General features: G+C 52.9%; 1 protein-coding gene across 4 annotated transcripts in view; it reads left to right on the top strand.

The window, feature by feature from the left end:
• MAP3K4 (mitogen-activated protein kinase kinase kinase 4) overlaps positions 1-18,597 on the top strand; it is an 81,358-nt gene extending 62,761 nt beyond the window's left edge. For 2 of the 4 annotated variants that reach the window (XM_070417377.1, XM_070417376.1), the window contains exons 16-27: positions 1,087-1,183; positions 1,908-2,006; positions 5,152-5,252; positions 6,158-6,238; positions 9,459-9,650; positions 10,593-10,663; positions 11,548-11,664; positions 12,408-12,567; positions 13,816-13,938; positions 14,531-14,637; positions 16,625-16,804; positions 18,142-18,597. In XM_070417377.1, coding sequence (XP_070273478.1) covers positions 1,087-1,183; positions 1,908-2,006; positions 5,152-5,252; positions 6,158-6,238; positions 9,459-9,650; positions 10,593-10,663; positions 11,548-11,664; positions 12,408-12,567; positions 13,816-13,938; positions 14,531-14,637; positions 16,625-16,804; positions 18,142-18,162 — 1,349 coding nt within the window. In that variant the 3' untranslated portion in view covers positions 18,163-18,597. The remainder of the gene's footprint in view (positions 1-1,086; positions 1,184-1,907; positions 2,007-5,151; positions 5,253-6,157; positions 6,239-9,458; positions 9,651-10,592; positions 10,664-11,547; positions 11,665-12,407; positions 12,568-13,815; positions 13,939-14,530; positions 14,638-16,624; positions 16,805-18,141) is intronic. The other 2 variants (XM_070417379.1, XM_070417378.1) reach the window with 1 other exon arrangement.
• Positions 18,598-18,828: the final 231 nt, after the last annotated feature.

Raw genomic sequence — 18,828 nt, 5'->3', positions numbered from 1 at the left:
TTTTGACTCAGTAGGTACCAGTATGTTTGCAAATTAAAGATATCACCAACTGCACCAAATTATACTTGTTGCTTTTTTTCTTTTCACTTTTGCTACTGGTGATTTATTCCATTTATTGTTGTAGTAGTTGAGATGATGAACCAGGGGTGCAAATTTCCCTAATTTCTTCTTAACAATTGCTTCATTCTTGTTTTGCAAGTTTTCCCTTCAGATTGCTCCATTTGGGTACTCCTGTCTTTCCTGTGTAATGCTATTAAAAGCACACAGACAAAACCTATGAAGGGGTAGTATTTTCATTTCGGATAAAACATTTAGAATGAAACACGTAGACTAAAATTGTTAACATATAAAGAGAAAATATGACTTTAAAAAAAACTAAGGAGGGTTAAAACCAAGTTAAAAGTAAGGGGAGACCATGTTAGGGAGAAGTAGACAAAGTATAACACGTCCATTTCTAGTTACATTTAGTTACTGGGAAAGTACAGTTGTCAGCATTTTTGTAATCACTAGGGAAGGTCAGTTCTTAAAATTTTTTGTTATTAAATTTTGTGTAAAATTTTATCCATGTTTATCTTCTACCAGACTGTTTAGAAGAGGAGAAAAAGAAAACCTGTTCTGAAAAAAAAAAACCAAAAAAAAAAACAACCTCTTGGTTTGGTTTAAAGGAATGAGATAAAAATCCTGGCACTCAGGAACATGGCAGTGGCCGCCCACTCGGGACCTGTTGGGGTGTCCCACTGACCAGAGTCCCCCCCGAGTGCAGATGGCGTACGAGCCCTTTTCACTCGGGGATGCCGCACGTTGCCATCTGTCTGTAAAACGGGCTGCATCGTTTGTTTTGCATAAGTTATGTGTATTTCATCCCGGGATTTAAAAAATGTTTTTGATGGAGGAAAGTTCGAATGTGTCATGTAACTAAAAGTGACATTTTCCACAATATTTGTATATAATATGACTTTCTTTTAGAAAGGGTTTATTTTGGTCACCAGCAAAATTAAGTCCCATCCTGGTTCATTTCCTCGCCTGGGTTGGCAGTTTTCTGTTGACCCCTTTAACATGTTGGATTTGTCACCATTTTCACGGCAGCCATTCATCGGAACAGCCCCCGTCCTGTGAAGGTGCCGCGATGCCACAGCGACCCTCCTAACCCCCACCTCATCATCCCCACTCCGGAGGGATTCAGGTATTGGGTACATTCTGGTCTTGTTCTTGGGGGCCTCTTCTGCCGTGCATGCTGACTCCTGGGAGCGCTGGCTGCTCGCTCTGCGCATACATTTCTCAAAGCTCCTGTCGCGTTACCTTGAAGACAGTCACAGCCTTAGCTGCAAAAGAAAGAGGTTGCCGATTCAAAACCCACGCTGACCTTTCAAGATGGCTTCGTTCCTGAGCGTATTTACAACCTCAAGCTACTAAATGCTGTCCACTTGGAATAATCATTCCCTTTTCTCTCTTTGAAAAATGACCTCAGGGAAGCACATTTGGGTGTTCATAACATGATAACATTTGAGAAACAATACTTAGTGTCAGTTTAGAAGTGGGAACAAGTCTGGGCTTTGAGGGTGTGTATAACTCCAGGTGGACTTGCTACGTGAGCTCGGAATCGTTAGTACATTCCAGTACCGACTGAACGTGGTGGCATTTCTGCATCTTCTCGCCCTGGATGATCACTTTCTAAAAGTGAATTTCATTTGTCAGTGTTTTCTAGGAGAGAGCACATCTGTTTTAAATACTGAGTTTGAAATTAGGTGTGTTTTTTTTTCTTCAAACCTAAACCTGAATCTCAATGAATGACGTACTTTTTGTGTTGTAAGGTACTTTTCACTCGCCCTATTGTATTTTTAACTGAAAACCATGTGCACGCCCGCTCCCTCTGTCCCGTGTTCCTGAAGCTCTTCTTCTCGTCTTAGCACTCGGAGCGTGCCTTCGGACGCGCGGAGCCACGGCCCCGCCGGTGCAGGCGGCGACTCCGCGCCACCCAGACCCAACAGCAGTGCCCATGACGCCAGGTAGCCTCCCTCTGCCAGTGCCCTGCCCCTGCCCCTCCTGTGCTGTTCCGCGGTGGCCTTGGCCCTGGGTATCCCAGGACAGGGACTCGGGGTCCCTCCCCGTGGTGCGTGTGATGCTCCGGCCCCGCAGCTCCAGGACCCGCCAGCACAAGTAGATAACCTGCCTGATTTCAATATTTCTTTGGAGCTGGTATTAACCAGAAAGACCGGAGCTTCTGCCAATAGTAACTCTAGGGAGAGTATCAGAGGAAAGAGCCTGGTCCCACCAGGAGGGGCGGGAGGAGTTTGGGAGCAGGGCCTTGATGCAGGGATGGCTTCTATTAGTCCTTCAGGTGGTGACTCGTGTTTTTAAGAGGGTCACTTTTCTAACCAAGTTACTTAATTTCTGTGATGCTGGTTAGTTTGCAAAGTAGAAAGTGAGTTTGTGGGGTGTGTACCTCATGGAGAATAGGTCTTTGCCAGAGAGAGCCCTCAGGTGTTTGGCAAGCTCCAGAAAATAACACCAAGTCCTCTACCCGGAGTCTGGGAGAAGGGTCCCTGTCCTCACCTTCCAGTCAGGACGGGGATGGAGTCAGACCCGACAGTCTGCTGGGCGATCGATGAGCAGGACCTCAGTGCGCTGTGTTGGCAGGAAGATGACCGAGCTCGCAGCTCACACAGACTAGGCCAGGGGTGGGCAAACTTTTTGACTCGAGGGCCACAATGGGTTCTTAAACTGGACCGGAGGGCCGGAACAAAAGCATGGATGGAGTGATTATGTGAACTAATATAAATTCAAAGTAAACATCATTACATAAAAGGGTACGGTCTTTTTTCTTTTTAGTTTTATTCATTTCAAACGGGCCAGATCCGGCCCGCGGGCCGTAGTTTGCCCACGGCTGGGCTAGACTGTGCTTAGACTCTGTAACAGTCTAAATTCCCATAAACATTTCCATGTTCTCATTGAATCATTAATATTCCTAATTTTAGCGATAAATGTCTATAACCTAAAAAATGCCAGTGTATCTTACAGCTTAAGCAGTTGACTTTGAACAAGTTCCCATTTCCCCTCTTTATTTTTACGTTTAGAGCTTTTCCTGGCTAGTGTTTCCTTGTGCTTCCATGTCCCTGTGGGGCACGAGACTGTCTTGTCTCTACGTGCGTACAGAGTTGCGGGGTGACGTGCCCTGAACGCAGTCACAGACGCGGAGGACACGCCACCAGGACTGGAGCCTGGCCCCACTGCTGCTCCGAGTCCACTCGATTTCTCCAGGACCCGGGGGGGGGGGGGGGCGGGCGGCGTAAAGTCCCCCCTTTTCAGAGGCTCATGAACGGTGGCTTGAGGCATTTATAAAGGTGGTAATGTGTACATTAAATGTATTTTAGTATCAAAGCTAAATGCCTTTTATGCCTTTAGTGTTAGGCCTTGGCTAGTAGATGTTTAGCATCTTACGAGTAGCATTTTGTAATTATGTCCACCCTCAGAATGATCCTTGATAGTTAGAAATTTGTATGCCACCTTGCAGGCCATTTTCCACAAAGGAATGGCATTTCCTTTTTATAGTCGTGTGTACGTGACAGGAGATAGAACAGCAAAGCCACGTGGAGACGTGTGGCCGGGGGTTGTGTTCCCTCTGCATTCCAGCCTGGCACGCGCAGTTTGACGTGTGGCTCCACCCTCCACCGGGAACCTGTGGGCTGGGCCTTGGGAGACCAACCACACGTGCCCGCGAGCCGCAGTCTCCATGCAGCCCTGGTGTGTGACTGCTGTGAGGCGACAGGACGGTGCCCCCGCCTCCCCGTTGGCAGGGCCAGCCCCTCCGAGTGCAGCCCTGCCCGCCTGAGGTGCAGCCCAGCGCAGTGGTACTGTGCCCCACAGGGTCCGTCAGTGTTTCCATGTGGTTTGGTTTTACTTAGGAAATAGTCATCTTGCTCATAAAATGTTTTACAGAGTGCTGCTTGCTGGAACTGGCTCTTACTGGTTTGCAAGAGCTGAATTGTTAATTTTTTAGGACTATCGCAAGCCAGTTGTTATACCACGGAAATTGTCAAACTCTACACCCCTCCCTGCCACCCCCTAAACTAGGTATTAAAAAGTTCCCTGGCATACCCTTCATTTAAGTATATTTCCTTGCCTTTTATCCTGGCACAACTCTCGGAGGACGTGGAATTGACTCATTTTGTCTCTGGGAAATCAGGAGCTTAGAGGTGCTGCGTGACTCCCACGGTGCCCATCGTGAGCGGGCCCGGGAGCACCGTGCTTTTCCATGGAGTGGGGCCATGTGGCAGTAGGGGCGTCCGGTCTGCAGGCTCAGCGAGTGCTGCCTGGGTTGCAGAGCTCAGGGGCGTCAGAAGCACTCGGGCCCAGAGCTCATCTGTTCCGTAGACCACGTGGCTGAACCGGGTCAGCGTCTGAGGAAGAGCATAAGTGCTACCACACTTCCTGAGAGCGCCCACGGAACACACACGACACTTGTTCATAAGCTGACGCCGTTTTATTGTGGATGGTTTGTATTAGAATGTTCACACCTCCCTGCCTTCACTTTGGGTCTTACTCTTGATGGATTCATTCTGGATTGCTGGACAAGCGACTTAACTTTCTTCCGGAAAAGCAGCAAATTAACTTGATTCTTTGTTGTTCAGCTTCCTGCTCTTCTGCACTTTCGCTTGGCTCCTGCTTGAGAAACCTCAGGTTTCCCTGCTGCTTCCCAGTCATGCAGTGACTTTAGCACTTAAGGGTTAAGTGCGTAAATATAATTGGATGATCATTTTAAATGTTAACCAGATTAGGCTAATAATTTTATCACCTGGGCTTAAGTTATGAGCTGTCCATACATGTCAGCACTTCAGTAAATACTGTTTTGCTGTTTTTAACATAAAACCATGTCTTACGCAGTCAGGTTGTGAGGTGGTGCTGGCTGTGGGGGAGGGAAGTACAGCTCCCTCCTGCCCTCCAGGGGAGGGTCCCCAGGGCAGCGCCGCTCCTTTGGGGCCACCAGGGCTCTATCTGGGGCATCCTCTGTGCTGTCCTCTCCCCACTGGCGGCTGGATGTCCCCCGGAACCCCAGGCACCCTCAGCTGAGAACCACTTGCCCTGGGAGAGTCGCAGAGCTGTCATTTGAGTTCCGTTGAATTGATAGCTCCATTTTTAAAACGACCACAACAGGGGTTCCAGTGTCCCTGAAAACGACCGGCTGGCTTCCGTCGCAGCTGAGCTGCAGTTCAGGTCCCTGAGTCGCCACTCCAGCCCCACCGAGGAGCGAGATGGTGAGTGTGGAGGTGTCCCCTGCATTCGAGGAGCCTCACCCTTGGTCCCCGTCCACCAATTTCTGTGTCCATGCCTTTTCCAAGGGAGGAGGGAGAAGCCAGGCTTTATGAGAGGACTCGGTGCCGAGCACTTGGCTTTTTTTTAAAATGTTTTTATTGATTTCAGAGAGCAAGGGAGAGGGGGAGAGATAGAAACATCAATGATGAGAGAGAACCATTGGTTGGTGGCTGCCTCCTGCACCCCCCCTGCTGGGGATCAAGCCCCCAACCCGGGCATGTGCCCTGACTGGGAATTGAACTATGACCTCCTGGTTCAAAGGTTGACGCTCAACCACTGAGCCAGGCCGGCTGGGCTCAAGCACTCAGCTTTTTAATTTGGGTGCTTTTTTAATTTAGGTGCCTTTTTAATTTAGGTGTGTTTGCATTTTCTAGGTCTCCTTTTGTTGCTTTTTAAAAAATCATTATTTCTGATGTTTTAGTTGCCAAGCGTTCGTATTCTCTTTACAAGTGCAGAAGTGACACTGTGCTGTTGGGGACGTGCTGGAGTTTTATTATAACGGAGACCGAGGCGTCTGCCCGGGCCCGTGGTGGCTCACGCGGGCCGCTGCTGGGCTCCCGAGCAGGACCGCCCACTGCGGTCCCAGGTCATCCAGTGTCTGCTCAGTGTTATGCTGCTGTTACTCGTGGAAGGTTTATGGAGCTGAAGGTGTAACCCGTTAACAACTTCTTAGTTTGGTGCGATTTTCTAGAATTGATTGTAGAGACAGCTTCTCACACTCACACCAAACTAGTTAATCAGCAGAGAGGACAGGCTGGTGGTGACTCACTGCACTCACCGCTCAGCCTTGCTGTCAGTTAGCGGATTTGTTCTGAGTCTTCATTTTTATGAAAAATGCTTTCTGCAGAACCAGCATATCCAAAAGGTGACTCGAGTGGGTCGACCCGAAGAAGTTGGGAACTTCGGACGCTGATCAGCCAGACAAAAGGTAAGAGAAAGAATGTCGGACTTAAAATGTTTCTGCACAGGGAGTGGTTTCCGAGGCAGGGCTTTAGCTTCCGGGTCGTTGGGCCTGTGTGTTAGTATTTGGGGTCTCTGTCTACAGCTGACTCCACCATTTCCGGTTTCTTTTTTTTTAATCCTATATAATAAAACCCTAATATGCAAATCGACCCAACAGCAGAACGACCGGTTGCTATGACGTGCACTGACCACCAGGAGGCAGATCAAAATGCAGGAGGTGCCCCCTGGTGGTCAGTGCGCTCCCACAGGGGGAGCATGGCTCAGCCAGAAGCCAGGCTCACGGCTGGCGAGTGCAGCAGCAGTGGCAGGAACCTCTCCAGCCTCCGAGGTAGTGCTAAGGAGCAGCAAGCCCGGCTTCTGGCTGGTGAGTGCAGCCGCGCTGGCGGGAGCCTCTCCCATCTCTGCATCAGCGCTAAGGACCCCTAGGGGGATGTCCACCTGCTGGCTTAGACCTGCTTCCCTAGGGGTCCCAGACTGCGAGAGGGCACAGGCAGGGCTGAGGGACACTCTCCTCCTCCGCCCCCCAGTGCATGAATGTCGTGCACCAGGCTTCTAGACTGTGTGTGTGTGTGTGTGTGTGTGTGTGTGTGTGTTTTATTAACTTTAGAGAGGAAGGGAGAGGGAGAGAGAAACATCAGTGATGAGAAGAATCATCGACTGGCTGCCTCCTGAATGCCCCTTACTGGGGATCAACCCAGGCATGTGCCCTTGACTGGAATAGAACCCAGGACCCTTCAGTCCGCAGGTTGACGCTCTGTCCACTGAGCCAAACCTGCAAGGGCCATTTTCTGTTTATTACACTAATTTACAAGCTCCTTTGGATAGGAACACGTTTTATCATTTTGTGTCTGTAAGCACTGGGACTGTTAATTTTATCTGTCTTTGGGTGGGCCCTTAGCATAATTCTTTGTATGTCATGAGAATATAGTATTTATAAAATGAATAACTGTTCACTTTTTAGGCTAAGAAGTTGAGGGAAACTTTTATCTTACCAAGTGGTAATCAGTCCGAATTCACCAAGAGAATAAGTAGCAGAAACATCACTGCTCTGTCACTTGATGGCCCACAGAGAGCTTTCATGAGTCGTTGTCACAGCAGTGTGAGCAACAGGCAGAATGCACCTGCTCGCTTCCCATAAGCGACCAGAGTTTCTGAGAGGTCAGGGTGTGAGTGGCAGGGAGTAGAGCACACTGCTCGCAGTCCCCGCCAGTCCTCTTCCCACAAAGCACCCCTTTGAAAGTGGGTCCACCACCCACGGCCAGAGCAGCCAGGAGGGTTCCGGAGGCCTGAGCTGCCCTTGAAGGGCTGGCCAGCCTGCACCAAGCCAGAGAAGTACAAAGGAGAAACACACCTGGAGGCCACCCGAGGGGGCTTGGGCATAGCTGTCAGTGGAGGTGAAATTGAAGGTGAGAGGAGGTCCGGTCATTGTGGGCTCGTCCTGACGCATTGGGGGTGGAAGCCTCTGGAACCGCTTGTGTGAAGGGGAGTGGGAAGGTAGGAGAAGGAAGACGCAGAGGGCGGTTCATCTGAACTGGCGGGAGAGGGAGACTGGTGAGAGTATTTGCAGTGACGCAGTGTAAGACGTAAATAGGCCTAAGGTGGGATTTTAAAAAGGAATCGAAACAAGCAACTGTGGTACAACAGCGACAGGCCTGGGCAGGTTGGGTGGGTGTAGAGGGCGTGGGGGAGGCGTGGCGGAAGCGGGCGGAGGTCTCTGCAGTGGCTCACGTACAGTGGCTGCAGTAGTTCCCACGGATACCAGGTCTTCATGATGATTTTCAAACAAATACTTGGAGGTCAAATGAACTTGGAAACTCTTGAGAGAGTTTCCGTTCATGTTGACATATTCACGACTGAGAATCTTGAGAAATGTTTTACTCTAAAAAAAAGCCTTTCCCAGAACTGCCTGACAGCAGAGTCCCTGCCACAGACGGGAAAGCTTGTTCATTGCCGGGAGATAAAGGGCCAGGACCTGTGATGTTAGGGAATGACGGTGTTGAGACACTAATTGAACATACAAATACTCGGGGATTTCCCGCCTCCGGTGGACCCTCCTCGTCCCAGTCCTCAGGGACCTGCCTTCCTGCCACCCCCGGGCTCCTAGCTAGTGAGCAGCGGCAGGGAAGTGCGGCAAGGAGACGAGCAGAGCAGTGCTTTCCACGCTGTGGGTGTCGCCCACCAGCGGGATGTGACTTCAGAGTGAAAAATAGCCCCGAGTAACAGTGGTGACGTTTTTGAAGCTGCTGTTTTGATTCCACGTGTGGGAAAGAGACGCCTCGCTGTAAGTTGTGATAAAATAAGTTGCAGAAATAGAGGTGTGGAGCCTGATGGGGAAATGGAGAATCACAGGAGCCAGAATTTACTGCGTTTTCCTGAATTTCTGTCAGTGGGCCAGTGCTTTCCATGCGTGATTACATTAGTATCGATCCTTCAGTTCACGGGTCAGGAATTTGACGTGTAGAGTCCAGTGAGTTGCCCTCTGTCAGACCCCGAGCACACGGGAGGCGGGGCCCTATTCCGGCGTCTGCCCCTCCCAAAGGAGAGAACGAACCCCCTCATCCGAGGGGCTTCCGAGGGAGGTGCGGCACTGCTGGGCGGCGCTGCGGGCTCCCCAGGCCCTGGGTGGAGGACGAACAGGGCAGCGTGAGCAGAGGCCTGGGCTAGAAGCAGCTGGTGCTCCCTGAGGGTCAGTAGTGTGACTCGGAGGCTGTGGCCGGAGAAAGGGCAGTGGCCCAACCCAGTGAGCTGGGGCAGAGGCTGGGTCCACATTGTGCGGACTGGAGTCCATCGGAGGGCTTTGCACTTGTGATCAACGGGTGTGATGACCCGGGAAGTAAGTTTACATAGGAAGGTCACATGATCGGATTTTGTTTTTTGGTAAGATCATTGTGGCCAACGAGAGTGGATTGGAGAGAAGAGAGACTGAGGCAGGAGATGGTCACGGCAGTAGCCTGACCACCAGCCTCGGGAGGTGGCTTGTCTGGACGGGCTGTGTGTCGTGTGCGTGGGGGTGGTGGGGGTGTTGGGGGGGGTGATCGGGGCTGTTAGACCGAGCTGGGCCGTGCGTCCCTGCGCAGCTGTGCTGTGAGCAGTGCCAGTGCACATGGCTCTGATTTTCTGGTGATTTGCTGGAAGTGGGCTTGATGATAGTGACTGTGACTCTGAGTGGGCGGCTCTCCCTGCAGACACCGCTTCTAAACAAGGGCCCATGGAAGCCGTCCAGAAGTCCGTCCGGCTGTTTGAAGAAAAGAGGTACCGAGAGATGAGGAGGAAGAACATCATTGGTCAAGTGTGTGACACCCCCAAATCGTACGATAACGTCATGCATGTTGGCCTGAGAAAGGTGACCTTCAAGTGGCAAAGAGGAAACAAAATTGGTAAGGACACTAAAGAACATGACACGTTCACTCCGTTAGAATAGCAGTGGCCACACTTCTTCAGGGCAGGACGCGTGTGGCGGCCCTTTTCTCACACGTGTGGCAGGTGCGGTGTGCCTTTCACGGAGGGCGCCAGGGGCTTTATTCCCTTCGTTTGTAAAATGTGCCCTGAGAGCAGTACAAAATGTGGTTTAGGAAGATGTTAAACTTTGCTTGTGCTCCCGAAGTTGCCAGTGGGGAGCGGCATAACTGTCCCCATTTGCCGTCGTCTGTGCTCTCTCTCTTACCCCACGCACATGATTGAAGAGAAACGGGGTACAATACGGACAGGACAGCCTTTTCTAAAACACGGCCTGACTCGTTTCCCGGGGAGAAGTGGTGGTGGTGGTGGTGGGAGACAAGGAGCCTGCCTGTCCCTCGGGTCCTCCCACTTCCGTGCATTTACCTGCCGAGCATCTGGGTTTGAAGAGGAAGCATAGCTGTGGTCCGGGACGCTTGGCCTCAGGCAGCCTGAGCCCCTCCCGGCCAGGCCTCCTGCAGGGCCACGACCAGGGTGTGTGTGCTCGTCCGCAGGCCTGTGCAGGGCCACGACCAGGGTGCGTGCGCTCGCCCGCAGGCCTCTGCGGGGCCACAACCAGGGTGCGTGCACTCGCCCACAGGCCTCTGCAGGGCCACGACCAGGGTGCGTGCGCTCGCCCGCAGGCCTCTGCGGGTTTGCCAAAGGCAGTTGCAGTCTGTCTGCAGACATTCACGGGGAAGCCAAGAGGGCTGGCCTAGGACCTCGGTTACTAGGGGCGTGCACACCTTGGGGGGTCTTGCAGTCGTCGCTTTGGTGAGCACCGTTAGGGGTTGTGAACAGTTCTGACTTGGGGAAGGTGAGTCCCGTTGGCGCGCGAACACGGCCTGGCGTGACCGAGAGCTGCCTGTGTGTTCCCTTCACAGGAGAAGGGCAGTACGGGAAGGTCTACACCTGCATCAGCGTTGACACGGGCGAGCTGATGGCCATGAAGGAGGTGAGTGGCCCTTGGCCTGGAGATTTGGTAAAGAAGCGTGTGTTTCTGAGGGTCGTGCGTAGCACTGGCTTCACTGGGGAGCTGAGTCGTCTGCAGCTGCTTTTAGTGTTTGTGCTGTGGGGCCAGCGGGGCAGCGCACGGAGGTGATTGAGAGCGAGGAGGTCGGGGCCCAGTGAGTGAGTAGAAGCGCAGCAGGTCTCCCCCCACGCTGGGCCGTGCCGCGAAAGGACGGGGGTGTGGGGAAAGCTTGGAGGAGGGGGTGCAGCATTTCACAGGGTCTTTGGGGAGAAGATAACATTTGTGATCAACTTCAGAAATGACAGCATCTTCTCAGCTGGGGGTCAAGGGGGACGAACGGGAAACCTGAGGATGGACCCTCAGGGAAACCAAGGCTGTTGTCACCGAGGGGAGGCCTCATAGCTCAGAAGTGGGGGCAGTGGCAGAAGAGGCTGGGGCGTCCTGCCTGCTGACACCCCCTCTCTGGGGTGCCTAATGCACTTCTCTGCCCAGCCTGGCACCTCCCACTGGGCTTGTAGCCTCCTGGTGCCAACCTCAAAGGGCAGAATCTGCCTTAGCTTTGCATCTTGCCTCCACCCTGACACTGGTGATTGCTCGCTGACTGTTCAGGGTTTTGTGCCTTCAGTCTGCAGTTGTGAAATGGTTCCATTAGCTGTCGCCTCACCAGATAGTCTGAAGTGGGCGCGCTTAATTCCTTTGGAAACCTCGGAGAGAAAGCCTGGGAGTGAAGTCGCAGACCCCGGCATGGTCCTGGGGTCTGGACAGTGAGCGAGTCTACAGCCCCGTGCTCACCGTTGCCCATGCTCAACGTTGCCTGTGCTCGTTTGCGACCGCACCCTCAGTAATCGGCAGCTTGCGTCTCACAGATCCGGTTTCAGCCCAACGACCACAAGACGATCAAGGAAACCGCGGACGAGTTGAAGATATTCGAGGGCATCAAGCACCCCAACCTGGTGCGATACTTTGGAGTGGAGCTGCACAGGGTAGGCAGCTTCGAGCACAGGGGGCTGGGAGGCCTGTCTACATCACAGGCCTTCTCATTGCAGAGTCGCTTTCCTAGTTACCAGGAAATCTCATGCGTTACCATTGCTGCCTTCTCTCTGACACGAGAGGAGTTCTTCCCGAAGTGTAAGTTGTAGCCTGTAGTGCACCCGGCAGTCGCCAGCGCCGAGCGCCATCCCGCCAGCACAGGTTCTCCGAAAGGCCTCCCGCTCCTTCCTCTCCTCCTCCGTGCGGCACTCAGGGCATTGTTAAGCGGCAGCACTTTGTCTTGTGTGTTCAGGAGCCGTGTGAAGTGAGAGCAGTTCCAGCCTCGGCGTGGTTTTCCTCCGTGTTTAGAAACAACACTGAGGAGAGGAGTGGAGCATCGGGTGGACGAGGAGTTGGCGGGGAAGTTGGATGTCGGTGCTTTTTGAGGTTTCACATTTAGATTCCTGTTTGAAGAGGATGAATTTCAGTGCTTGCTAATGTAGGATCGGGCAGCCCTGCCGGCCCCTGTCTGAGATTACATGGCGGCTTCGTTTTGGGGGACGTGGACGTGTATCCCTGTGACTTGGAGGTGCACTTCGCCCGAAGGGCCGTGCGATTCCAGACAGAGGCGCAGGCACTGCTGTCGGGGACGAGTTAGGGGCAGGACGACGAGTGTGCGGTCCGTTAGGCAGAGATGCCCGTGGCGCCGTCCGACCTGCACTGTGCGCGTGCCCACGCGCTGCGTTCATTGCCGCAGGAGGAGATGTACATCTTCATGGAGTACTGCGACGAGGGCACGCTGGAGGAGGTGTCCCGGCTGGGCCTGCAGGAGCACGTCATCCGGCTCTACTCCAAGCAGATCACCGTGGCCATCAACGTGCTGCACGAGCACGGCATAGTGCACCGCGACATCAAAGGTAATCCTGGTGCTGTGCCGGCCTGTCTTGGTATTTGAATGTCGTGAGTGCAGCGTGGCCTTGAGTCAGAAACGCTGAGCCAGTCGTGATGAGCAGCCCCGTGTGTGGCTGCTTGCTGACTCGTCCCAGCTTCGTCCAGGGAGCGCTGTGAGGGCTGACCGCTCACACTGGTGGATGTAATGCATTCCCGGGCACAGGGCAGCCATGCGTCTGCCTCAGGGTCTGGCACATCGTGGCCCTGACCTGTGTGTCTGGGCATCTTGGGGATAATAAAGCAACAAATGGCTTCTGTCTCTAATGGCCTTTGACTGAGGGTCCCGTCCTGTGGCAGAGTCTGAGGCCAGTCTAAACACGCTCACTCCAGCGCTGGCTGACTCCCCCCTGGTGTGGGGTGAGGCACCCACGCTCCCGGTGCTGCTCTCCCTGCTCCCTGCACACACGGTCTCCACCTGGCTCTATGCCAGGTCCCGGCATTACCCATTTCCAGTTGTGCCATAAATATCATCCTCAGCCGCTGTCCACTGTCATGAAGTGGAACCTTCATGTCATTGGCAATGGCCGTGTGCCGTATGGACCAGCTCTGGAATGACTGCGTCAGCAGGGGGGGGGGGAGGTCATCCCCAACGTGGCCACCTGCACAGGGAGCACCCAGGCCACGAGGATTGGCTGAGACCGCAGCTCCTCGCACGGCTGCTTGTCTAACCCAAGTGGCTGCATTGCTTTGTCAAGGTGGTGCCCCAGGACCCGGAGAGCAGAGATGCAGGATCGAGTGCAGCGGTGAGACCTTGTAGCAAAGGCCCAGCGGCCACAGGACGGGGGGCCCAACGGGAGACAGTTACAGATGATCTTTTCCGTCACCGGCTAAGATCCGTGCAGTGTGGCCGCGTCAGGCCATGAGGACAGTGTGGGTGCAGCTCTCGTCTGCACGTGGTTACCCGATCCAGGAGCTGCTACTTGTGTACAACTCTCACTTTCAGGGCTGCCACCTCAGGCCTGTTTTTTCTCAGTAACGTCTCCAAGTAGCTCTGGGGTTTTAGTGTTGGGATCTGTGCACGTATTTCAGCTCAGAAAGTATTGGTCACGGAATCTGCACTGATGTTAAAACTGCTTTGCTTTGTGTTGATGATGTTTGCGAATAAAGCTTAAAGCCCTTGTAGGCTTACATTTTGTTCATAGTTTCATAAACCCTTCCATCACTTAGTTTGCAGTCTAGGTAACCGTATCACCTGTAAACTTATTCTTCCTTAGGCGCCAATATCTTCCTTACCTCCTCGGGGCTGATCAAGCTGGGAGACTTCGGGTGCTCGGTGAAGCTTAAAAACAACGCCCAGACCATGCCGGGGGAAGTGAACAGCACGCTGGGGACAGCAGGTGGGCCCGGCTCTTTGTCTCTGCAGACTCCTCCCCGCCCTGGTGCTTGGGCGCCGGCCTTCCCGCTGCTCTTGTCAGCATTGACCTGGACAGCAGGTCGTTCTAACCCACCAGGGACCACGCCCACAGAAACCGGCCTCCTGCAAGCACTGTCACTCGGAGAAGTCACGGTTCCCTGGGAGTCAGAGCAGGGGGGCCTTTTGCCTCTTCACATTGGGCGTATTAAAAGTATTCTAGTCAAAGCAATATTACGTTTAAATGGTAATTACTTGTTTTAATCATTTAGTATCATAAACTTGTACATCCTCCGTTGCAGGTTAAATTTTATGTTTTCATTGTAAATACAATTTATCTGAAAATGTATGCATTCAAAAACTCTTTCAGAAGATAATTCATCCCCTAAAAGTGTCCATTCAAGAAATTGATTTGGAATACCTATTTGCAAGTTTCCGTTTCCTAGTATGTAATTGGGGGAAGTTCCCCCTCCACATACTGTTGTTTTTTCCATGTGGAATATATGAGGTTGCCTGGCTCTGCTCCATGGTGCTGTGTTGATAAGCCATTCCTATCATCATGTCTGTGACTTTCACAGCGTACATGGCTCCTGAAGTCATCACTCGTGCGAAGGGAGAAGGTCACGGGCGTGCGGCCGACATCTGGAGCCTCGGGTGTGTCGTCATAGAGATGGTGACTGGCAAGGTAAGCAGAGCCCCCCCTGGAGGGGAAACTGCGGGGGCACCGTGTTATATTATCATTAGAAATACTGCCCTTGTCAAGTAGAGTAAGGTTAAGACAGGTGACAACTAGGAATCAAGTATAAGATCTATCATTTAGAGAACTCTTAGAAGTGAACAAAAGCATAAAGCCTGAGTTAGAACATGGAGAAGTAAGCAGATACAAAAAGAAACATGAAGTGGAAAACTCCTGTCCACACAAAACTGGCACATAAATCAACTTTATTCATAGTCGCCCAGGCTTAGAAGCAGCCAAGGCCCCGTCAGCAGGTAAGTGGATAAATACGCTGGTGGTTGTGCAGCGGAATATAATGCAGCGGTAAAAATGCCCTGTCGTGCTGTGGGGCGGTGTGGAGGAGCCCCCATAGCGGATTGCTGGTGCAGGCGGCCCCCACGAAGGCCAAGGCCGCACACCACCCAGGCAGGAAGGGACCAGGGTGTGTGTGGGCGCGGGAGGGGCAGACAGGCTCAGCGCCAGGGCAGTGGAACTCCTGCGTGGTACCGTATCTGAAAATCCATCTTCTCGGGAAGATACATTAATGAGCATTCGCAAATGTATAAAGATGCTGTGTGTGTGTGGCATTATTTGTAAAACAAAAAGTTAGAGATCTCTTAAGTGTTAATAGGAAATTAAATCAATATATAGCTATATCTTGCAGCTGCTGAAAAAGACCACAGAAAATGCTTAATAAATATTCGCTGATATTATTCCTGTTATCTTTAACAAAGAAGATGACCGTGCCCGGCCAGTGTGCTCAGTGGATTGAGCACCGTGGATTGTGCGTTGTCCCATGAGCCAGGAGGTCACCAGTTGATTCCCGGTTAGGGCACATGCCTGAGTTGTGGGCCCGAGTCCCAGTAGGGGGCGTGCAGGAGGCAGCTGATTGATATTTCTCTCTCAACAATGATTCTGTCCCTCTCTCCCTTCCTCTCTGAAATCAATAAAAAAAAAAAAAATGTTAAAAAATAAGGAAAAGCCCTGACCGGTTTGGCTCAGTGGATAGAGCATCAGCCTGCGGACTCAAGGGTCCCAGGTTTGATTCCGGTCAAGGGCATGTACCTGGGTTGCAGGCACATCCCCAGTAGAGAGTGTGCAGGAGGCAGCTGATCGATGTTTCTCTCTCATCGATGTTTCTAACTCTCTATCCCTCTCCCTTACTCTCTGTAAAAAATCAATAAAATATATTTTTTAAAAAATAAGGAAAAGAAATATGGCCATGATACCTGTTACGTTAGTCCAGCCATACATCAGAGAAAGAGGGAGTTCTCACATGTCACAATCAACAGTGGTACACAAATAAGGATGACATAACAGGCTTAATTGTTTCTCCCCTGAATCTCATTTTTCCTGTGACCATAATAAAATAAGCTTTGCAGTAATAGCATTTGAGGCTCATTATTCAGCAAGGTAGCATATTAAAAACATCCCTAACGATAACTGTTGAACTCTGGTTTATTGACATTTTCATTTCGCTTTATGTATTGCATTTTTTACTTGCATGATGATGGCATCTCGATGATGCTGGATGGACAGCACATGGGGAGGCAGCCTGTGTCCGCCCGGCTGTGCAAGTCGTTTCACTGGACCGTGGCCACATCCCTTACATACATGTGGTCTGAGGCTGCTTTCCTGCTGCGATGGGAGAATTGGATGGTGACAGAGACCATGGGGCCAAAAGCTGAAATATTTACTATTAAATATTAGACCCTTTAAGTAAGTTTGCCAGCTCCTGATGTATATAGGGTGTCCCCTGAAATGTATATGCACACTGAGTAGTTATAAAAGTGGTGTTTATAAACATACATTTCATTTTCAAAATTGAGCTCAGCTGTTAAGGTCTGTTCACACTTGTTGGCGGACACTCTGCATGTGGAGATGCCTAAACAAAGATGGAGAACTTGCCCTTTTTTATGACCATGTAGTACTCAAACCTGATTTTTTCTCTTTCTAGAGGCCTTGGCATGAATATGAGCACAACTTTCAGATCATGTATAAAGTGGGCATGGGGCACAAGCCCCCGATCCCTGAGCGGCTGAGCCTGGAGGGGAAGGACTTCCTCTCCCACTGCCTGGAGAGCGAGCCGCGGCTGCGCTGGACGGCCAGCCAGCTCCTCGACCACTCCTTCGTCAAGGTGCGCTGGCCCCGCGGCTCCCCATGCAGCTCCCGTTCTGCCTGCAGCTGGCTCTTAAACAGGAAATGTCTACGTCTGATGGAAGGGGGCGTTCAGTTACGCCTGGGAATTCTGTGTATGGCTTTTTCTGGAACGTGTTCATGTGGTTCTCCTGCTTGATCCATTTTGGTGGTGGTAGAGGTGCCCTTGGACTGTGAAGGGTGCTGGAGCTGGGTGGTGACAGTGCTCCCTGCTGGGCGTGTGGTCTGCCTGAGAACAGGTTAGCAGCGACTGGCCTCACTGAGGAGTAGAGGCTCGAGCGACGCGGACGTCCGCGCTGTGGTCACGGTGTGGCACTGTGGTCGGGTCAGGTCATCCGGGCGTCCCTCTAGCACGCGGTGTGAGCTGCTTGGGAAGGTCTGGCCAGGCCCTCTGGTTCCTTAACCTCGCTCACCCTGGGCAGCTCTGGAATGGGGTGGGGAAGCAGACGGAGGGGGAGAGGCGGGGCAGGCACACGGCTAGGAGGGAAGAACTGCCAGGAACTGTGGGGAGGTGAGTGGGTGCTGACAGCACAGGATGTGGACAGCACAGCAGGGCAGGGCCGAGGAGGAATGGCAGCTCGTCGCCAGTGTGACATACTGAATAGTGAGCGAGAGGCTGGTCAGGGAGCTGCTGGTAGGGCTCACGAGTTGGGCGTGGAGGTCAGGTGTTATCAGCTATGTTGGAGCTAAAACGGCCATGAAAACTCCCTGAGTGTGACGGTGAGTGCAGGGAAGGAGCTAGGGTGGCTCTCAGACTGGGCTGGGTCCCGGGGGTAGGAACTCACCAGGGTCGGGACAGAGGCTGCTGCTGAGGTCAGGGAGGTGATGGCTGCTCTTGGGAGATGAGGTTTGAGGTGTGTGGGAACACCTGCTTGGGGATTCAGTGAGGCCTTGGGTATTTGGAGCTGGCACCCGAGAGAATGGGGACAGATGGTGCTGGGAGAGCGCTGAGGGAGGGATGGAGCCCAGGAGGAAGCCGGGGAGGGCCTGCCCACCAGGGAGCTTCTGACGCAGAGGGAGGTGCCTCGGTGCCCTCCTCCTCCTGGGGGTGAACGAGGCTAAGGAACCGGAGCTGGGCCTGCTGTTGGGCTTTGTAACTAAAGAATGTGCTGCTTCACTGAGACGTGTGGAACCGCCCCGGCTGACCTGCTGCTGTAAACTCGTCCTTCGGAGCGGTCAGTGGTCAGTCCTGGAGCAGTGACAGCACCCGGTCCCTGTGCCCCGAGCCCCCCTCACCAGGTGCCGCGGGCACAGGACGCGTCTGCCTGTGGTCTCGTTGGAGCACGGTGGGCTCAGCTCTCTCCTGCCTTCCTGCAGGTTTGCACCGATGAGGAATGACGCGAAGCCGCCGTGGCTGGTGTGCGCTCGGAAGACGTCATCGCTGCTGTATGTAACATTTACATGAAGGCTGTGCTGGAAGAGCGCGGCCTCCGCCTCCAGGCTGGGCTGCTCCTGTGGGTCGACCCGGCGCGGGCCTCCTGAGTGACAGTGTCCACGAGGAAAGAAGCTCCATGTTAAGTGCCATTTCTACTGTACATGGACCGCCGCCTCATCACCGCTCTTCGGGGACGGAACGGGGACGTCTGTAGTGCGCTGACCACCCTGGTTCCGAGCAGGTCGCGGTCCCCGGTCCTGGCCTGTTCTCGTCTGTCTAGTGCACTGACTGTGAACCTGCCCTGTGGGCAGCGGCGGCCACAGGTCTCTCAGCAAAAGGCTGATGAATGAAATTGAAGAAAAAGGCTCTTTTTTCAATAAATGGTTTATTTTAGGAAAGTGCAGCTGCCTTATCTTTTATAAGCTTGTCCGCCTCAGGGCCACTGAGCCCTGGTACGGGGCTCGCTCAGCCCGTGTCCCTGGGCGGGCGGTGGGCACCGCGGGGTCCTGCAGGCTCCGAGCCTCGGCCGGGCGGAGAGGGAGCGGGTCTGAGACCGTCTTACATCCACCAGCGAGCTGTGCCTGCACGTGGGGAGGTCCAGCGGGCACCTGGAGGCGGGGCTAACGGCC

This window comes from Myotis yumanensis, unplaced genomic scaffold (assembly GCF_028538775.1).
Source record: "Myotis yumanensis isolate MYYU_CA2020_CCGP unplaced genomic scaffold, mMyoYum1.0.hap1 SCAF_6, whole genome shotgun sequence".
Classification (NCBI taxonomy): Eukaryota; Metazoa; Chordata; class Mammalia; order Chiroptera; family Vespertilionidae; genus Myotis; species Myotis yumanensis.
This window is presented reverse-complemented; position numbering and strand designations above follow the sequence as displayed.